The sequence below is a fragment of the Mandrillus leucophaeus genome, unplaced genomic scaffold (genome assembly GCF_000951045.1).
Source record: "Mandrillus leucophaeus isolate KB7577 unplaced genomic scaffold, Mleu.le_1.0 Scaffold572, whole genome shotgun sequence".
NCBI lineage: Eukaryota > Metazoa > Chordata > Mammalia > Primates > Cercopithecidae > Mandrillus > Mandrillus leucophaeus.
Genome location: NW_012106164.1, coordinates 1176052 through 1182421, shown reverse-complemented (window position 1 = coordinate 1182421; position 6370 = coordinate 1176052). Strand labels below are relative to the sequence as shown.

General features: G+C 53.0%; 1 protein-coding gene across 1 annotated transcript in view; it reads left to right on the top strand.

Annotated features, from left to right (window-relative positions):
• COL27A1 (collagen, type XXVII, alpha 1) overlaps window positions 1-6370 on the top strand; it is a 173099-nt gene that overhangs the window by 147315 nt on the left and 19414 nt on the right. The window contains exons 42-49 of the mRNA XM_011998515.1: window positions 850-906; window positions 1096-1149; window positions 1309-1362; window positions 1635-1688; window positions 2482-2535; window positions 2646-2753; window positions 3224-3331; window positions 4500-4607. Coding sequence (XP_011853905.1) covers window positions 850-906; window positions 1096-1149; window positions 1309-1362; window positions 1635-1688; window positions 2482-2535; window positions 2646-2753; window positions 3224-3331; window positions 4500-4607 — 597 coding nt within the window. The remainder of the gene's footprint in view (window positions 1-849; window positions 907-1095; window positions 1150-1308; window positions 1363-1634; window positions 1689-2481; window positions 2536-2645; window positions 2754-3223; window positions 3332-4499; window positions 4608-6370) is intronic.

The following is a 6370-nucleotide window of genomic DNA, read 5'->3' as shown; positions in this document are numbered from 1 at the left end:
CAGCCTGCTGAGGGCTCCTGTGCCTTTCCTCACCGAGTCCTCTGAACAGCACCGGGACGCGCTCCAGTCCCGCTCTGCACATAGGAACCTGTCTTATGGATACACCCCCATGCTGACTGGCTGCCAAGTGCCGCCTGGGGCTACCATGGAGGGTAGGAGGTTCACCCTAAAGCTGGTTCCTCCCAGCAAGGATCAGAGACAGGGACTCTCAGATAGAGGGTGAAGAACTCTGAGCAGGTCCCATCATCTCTGCGAGCCTCAGTGTCCTCATCTGTGAATTGGGATAACAATCGCATCTGCTTCACAGTACTGCGCTGCTGATGTCATGAGTCCGCCTGTGTCTGGCCCGGAGCAGTGCCCATGCGTGCCAGCTGCTGGAGTTGGTGCTACTCCCTGCTAGGCGTCGCGCATCATTCCATGGAGTCCTCACCACTCCTTGACGGGCATCACGCGCTGCCCCCTTCCCCCCACCCCACTCCGCTCCGCTCCCCTATTCCCCAGCTGAGGAGAGGAGCTCAAAGATGGGAAGGGACGTGTTGCAGGGCCACGCGGCTGATCCTTTGCAAGCCGGGATGTGAACCCAGCTGTCTGAGCTCCCTGACTTCCTGCAGGATCCTACAGCTCAAGGGCGTCTGGAGGGCACAAAGCGCTGTTCTGTGTTCCACAGTCCTGGTTCCACACCAGCCTGGGTCTGGCTCAGACACACCTACCCTTTCCTCTCTAGTTTGCGTCCCCATCTGTAACCCTAAGCAGGCTAGACTTCATCTCTGACGAAGCGCTTTCTGTCTGGAATTCCCCACATTCCCCAGGAGCAGGCGGTTTGCCCTAAAGCTGGTTCTGTGTCCACAGGGGGAGCAGGGCGAGGACGGCAAGGCTGAGGGGCCCCCTGGGCCACCTGGAGATCGGGTAAGCCCCCTCCCTCCTTGGACCATGGGGAGTCCTAGGTGGAATCTGGGCCTCCCGCTGCATGGAGAGGGGTGGGCCGATCAGGGGCCAGGTCCCTGAGAGCTCCGCAGAGGGCATGGCTAACAGGGCCCAGGGCTGGCATCCTCGGCACCTGGTGACCCAAATTTTGCTGTTGTCTTTGTCATTCAGGGCCCTGTGGGTGATCGAGGAGACCGCGGGGAACCGGGGGACCCTGGGTACCCTGTAAGTATCAGAGCTCCTACCTGCTGGCAGGATCAGGCATGTCAGGGAGATGGGGGATGACACACGTCTAGAAAGAACAAGAACTTCCCAGGCTTCTCTGTGCTGCCTCCCAGCCCCCTGCAGGATGGGCCCCCTCACCTGTCTCTCTTTGGCTTCCAGGGACAGGAGGGTGTGCAAGGCCTCCGTGGAAAGCCAGGCCAGCAGGGCCAACCCGTGAGTGGTGCCTCCTGTCCCATCCCTGCCTCCTGCCCTGAGTTGGGGGGCAGTGGGAATGAAAGAACTGGACCCTTTAAAACTTAAAGGGACCCTCCCTGCAGGAGGGTCTGGGGCAGCCATTTCTGTTTCTCCTGCCCTGACCCTGGGGATACCCCCAGAACCTGCACCCCCAAACCCCTCCCCACCCCTCCCCCTCCAGGCGGAGACTGGCCACCCTCCCCGGGAGAGAATCCTGGGGCTGCCTTGCGTCATCTCACCTTGGTTTGCAGGGGCATCCGGGACCCCGGGGGCGGCCGGGACCCAAAGGATCTAAAGGCGCAGAGGTAAGAGGGCCGGGGGTTCAGCGGGGAGACTGAGTCCTGGGAAGAGGGAAGCCTGACCCACAGTCACACAGCGAACCAAACGCAGGCTGCAGAGGCTGCGAGGCAGGGCAGTGGGGGCATCCCACCAGGAGCCCGGCACGCTGCTTCTGGCTATGACCCCATCTCCCTTCAAATAGCCTGAGCGAGGAGGGACGATTAGCCCCATTTCACTGGGGCTCCAGAAGGGAAGCCACCTGCCTGAGGCCAACCAGAGTGACTTGAACCCAGGGCAGTCAAGAGCCAAAGCTGGCCTCTCTCTCCCCTACACCACACTGTAGAGAGAAAACTGGGAGAAGTCAGTTGAGGGGGTCTGGAGGAAGAGGAGGCAGAGACAGGGTGCTTGAGGAGGAGCCACTTCCTGCCTCTACCCTAGGGCCCCTGCCTTCCACCAGACCCCAGGCTGGGCCAGTGCCCTCTTAATGCTGTTTCCCTCCCCCGGGTGCACCCCCTCACCTGCATGCCTCAGTGATACCCAGTCTCTAAAGGATCCGGTGGAGCCGTGGCCTCTGGCTCCTCCCAGGAAATTGCCAGTGCCAATGAGGGGACACCAGGGCCCAGAGCAGGCTCAGTGACAGCCCCGGGAGGTTCCAAGGCCAGCCCTGGCCCCAGGGTTCCAGGCCAGAGCACTTGGGCACATCTTTGGCATCAGGTGTTCACCCAGAGGCCCACAATCCTCTCAGTCCCTCCTTCCAGAGCCCCTAGTGTCCCACACCTCTACCAGGCAGCCTCCATCATGTGGCCCTTGATTTTTCAGGGACCAAAGGGAAAGCAAGGCAAGGCGGGGGCCCCAGGCCGGAGGGGGGTCCAGGTGAGTGACTACAGCTGCTATTTCCAGCCAGCCTCCCTGCCCGCTCCCACGCCCACCCTCTCCCCCTTCCCCCGCCAAATGCCCTCACCAGCTTTTTATGTACCCCCCAGGGCCTGCAGGGGCTGCCAGGGCCCCGGGGCGTGGTGGGGAGACAGGGCCTCGAGGGCATCGCTGGAGCAGATGGGCTTCCTGGCAGGGACGGGCAAGTGGGACAGCAGGTGAGTGGGGCTTAGTGTTAACAGATGGTGGCTCCATTCAGGACCAGGTGTGGGGGAACTTCCCCAGGCCATGGGCCAGAGGAGCCCGTTTAGAAACTTGGATGGGCAGAACCAACTATCCAGGAGTTTCCCTGGGGTGGGCAACCATCTCATTCCCTGGCACCTGGGACTGTGGACCTTCTGACTATCTCTCCTGGATGTCAGCACCCAGAAAGACCGTCCTTTCCTCCCCTGCCTGGTGGATAGGGTTCCTATCCCGCTCCTTCCTCACTCAGAATCCTGCCCTTCCCCACTCACAATCCTCAGCTCCTCCTGGTCCAGCCACATCACACACAGGCCGTCTGACCTCCATCCTGGAGTGTGACCCCTTCCTCCAGCTACACCCAGGGTTCACCCAGGCGTTGAGCCATCTGCTTCCTTGGCTATTTCATGAAACACAAGAGACCCTCCTCTGCCTGCTTTCTTAACAGGGGGAGCAGGGAGACGATGGGGACCCTGGCCCCATGGGTCCTGCTGGGAAGAGAGGAAATCCAGGTGTGGCCGGCTTACCTGGAGCACAGGGACCCCCAGGATTCAAGGTCAGATACCTCTTAATCCACTTACCCACTCTCTGCCCTTCCTGCCTTGATGCAGACTCTAGTGGTTCCGACCCTTTGGGCACCCATGTCCCAGGGCCTGTGTGAAAATGGAGTCCATATTGTTGACCTTTCTCAGGGGTCCTGCCCCAAGATTGAACTAGACTGATAGTTCATTGGGGGAACTATAAATACCGCCCGTACCAGGCGCTTGAAACCCTCAACTGGTTTTTGAGTTGTCCACGGACGCCCTCTCGTGGACATTTGTGGAACAACAGATGTTGCTTGCAGCCGGGATCCCCAAGGCATCCTTAGAAAGCTTCCCAGTGCAGCGTGGGAGGAGGGGGCCGCCATGAATCCGTTAGAGCCAAGGGCTGGACTCTGAAGGGGAGATGTAGATGAATGACTCAGATGTGGTTCTTGCCCTTCCTGGGCTCGAGGTTTAATTGAGGAAAGATTGGAACCCTCTGAGACACAGGAGGCAGAGGGAGCGATGGCCTTGACCCAGAGAAGATTTGAATGAGAATAGAAGGGGAAAAGATGGCTACGCAGTAGCTCACGCCTGTAATCCCAACACTTTGGAGGCTGAGGCGGGTGGATCACTTGAGATCAGGAGTTCGAGACCATCCCGGCCAACATGGGGAAACCCCGTCTCTACTAAAAATACAAAAATTAGCCGGGCCTGGTGGCGGGTGCCTGTAGTCCCATGTACTCAGGAGGGTGAGGCAGGAGAACCGCTTGAACTGGGGAAGCGGAGGTTGCAGTGAGTTGAAATCCCACCACCGCACTCCAGGTTGGGCGGCAGAGCGAGACTCTGTCTGAAAAAATAAAAATAAATAAATAAATGGGGAGGAGGCATTCTAGGGGTGTGAGCTGAGGTTTGGAGGAGGGAACTGCATGCTGTTGGGGAAAAGCAGTAAGGAGGAGAGGAATTGCAGGAGAGGAGCTGGGAAGGCAGGGCCCAGAATGCGAGGGGAGAGACAGAGACCTTCCTCTTTGGGAGGTGAAAGTCTTGTCACCCCCACTCCACCAGGCCTCCATTTGTTGCCCCAGCATTCTGCAATCTCGGGTACCCTGTGGAATCACTGTTCTGGCTGCCCTAGGCCCCCTCCACCTCCTCCTCCCTTAGAACCCCTTCCTACTTTGGTGATTTTTTGTGTGTTTCTTTAAGGGTGAGAGTGGGTTACCCGGACAGCTGGGTCCCCCTGGCAAACGAGGGACGGAGGGCAGAACGGGGCTCCCTGGAAACCAGGGGGAGCCTGGGTCCAAAGGCCAGCCGGTGAGTGAGCCCCAAAGAATACACATGCCCACACATGCATGCACACACTCACATCCACCTACATGTACAAACACATGCACACTCACACACACACACTAACACACTGACCGAGATGCCACCTCCTTGCTCTGTGACAAGGGATAAAATCTGGGTACCAGATACCATTTTGCCACCCCTCAACCAGGTGGTGGGGGAGGCTGAGGAAAGAGACCTGAGTGGTCCCTTCAGAATGAGGAGAGGGTGATCACAACCAGAAGGTGGGCTCTGCTGACTCTCAGTCCAGTGCTCATTCTGTGCCTCACTGCCTTCATCCCCGTCCCAGAGGCTACATTCAGCTCACCCCGCCTAGAAAAAGAAGGAAGAATGAACAGAGAATAAACAGGGCAAATAGAAAACACATAGCAAGCCGTTTCAATACCCCAGTTAAAGCTGATTGTCAGAGTGGATGAAAAAGCAAGACCCAACTACATCTACTGCTACAAGAAATCCACTTCAAATATAAAGATACAAGTAGGTTAAAGATAGATATAGAAAAAGACATACTGTGCTAACATTCATCCCAAACAGCTGGAGTAGCTATTTTAATATCAGATGAAACGGACTGCGGAGCAAAGACTACTAACAGTCATAAAGAGTGTATTTTCATAATGACAAAGAAGCCAACTTATCAAAATTGCGTAAGAATCATAAATGTTTATGCACCTAACAATAGATCTTCAAAACAGTCAGGCAAAGACTGATAAAGCTACGAGGAGAAATAGACAAAATCACAATTATACCCAAGGATTTCAATGTATTTCTCTCCTAATGGGTAGAACAGAAGCAAATAGAAGATCAGTAAGGATGTCTTGAACTGTATTATCAACCAACGTGACCTAATTGACATTTATAGAACACCACATCCAATATCAGCAAGATACACATTCATTGTAAGTTCATTCAGAACATTTACCAAGACACACTATTTTGAACCTTAAAATCAATCAATAAATTTTATTAATAAAATATTTTAGTAATATAAGCAATATAAATATTAAATAATTTACTTAATAGTATAAATGAATATTTTATCAATACATTCTTTAAAAATTTAAAAGGATTCAAATCACACAAAGAATGTTCTCTTGCCATAATGAAATTAAATTATAAATCAGTAACAGAGAGATCTGAAAAATCTCCAAATATTTGGAAACTAAGTAACAAATGTCTAAATGACCCATGGGTCAAAGAAGAAATCAAAAGGGAAGTTAGTATTTTGAATTGAATGAAAGTAAAAAACAGCATGTAAAAATTGGCGAAATGCTGTTGATATATAGGGAGATCTTTATAGTAATAACTTTTGTGTTAGAAAAGAAGAAAGGTCTCAAATAAATGGTCTCAGATTCCATCTTAAGAAACTGAGGTTTGGGGCTGGAGAAGGCAAATTTAAAACAAAGTAATCAGAAGGAAGGAAATAATGAAGATCAAAAATAAACCAAAAAAAGGAAAATCAAAAGTTAGCTTTTTGAGATCTGTAAAACTGATAAACCTCTTGCCAGACTAATCAGGAAACTAAAAAAAAAAAAGAGAGAGAGAGAGAATACAGAAGTTACTAATATCAGATCAGGGATAGGGGAGCAATGTCACTACAGATATGACAGAAATTTAAAGGATAATAAGGGAATATTATAAACAACTTTATGCCAATAAATTTAAAGACTTGGATGAAATGGGCCCGGTGCAGTCGCTCATGCCTGTAATCTCAGCACTTTGGGAGGCCAAGG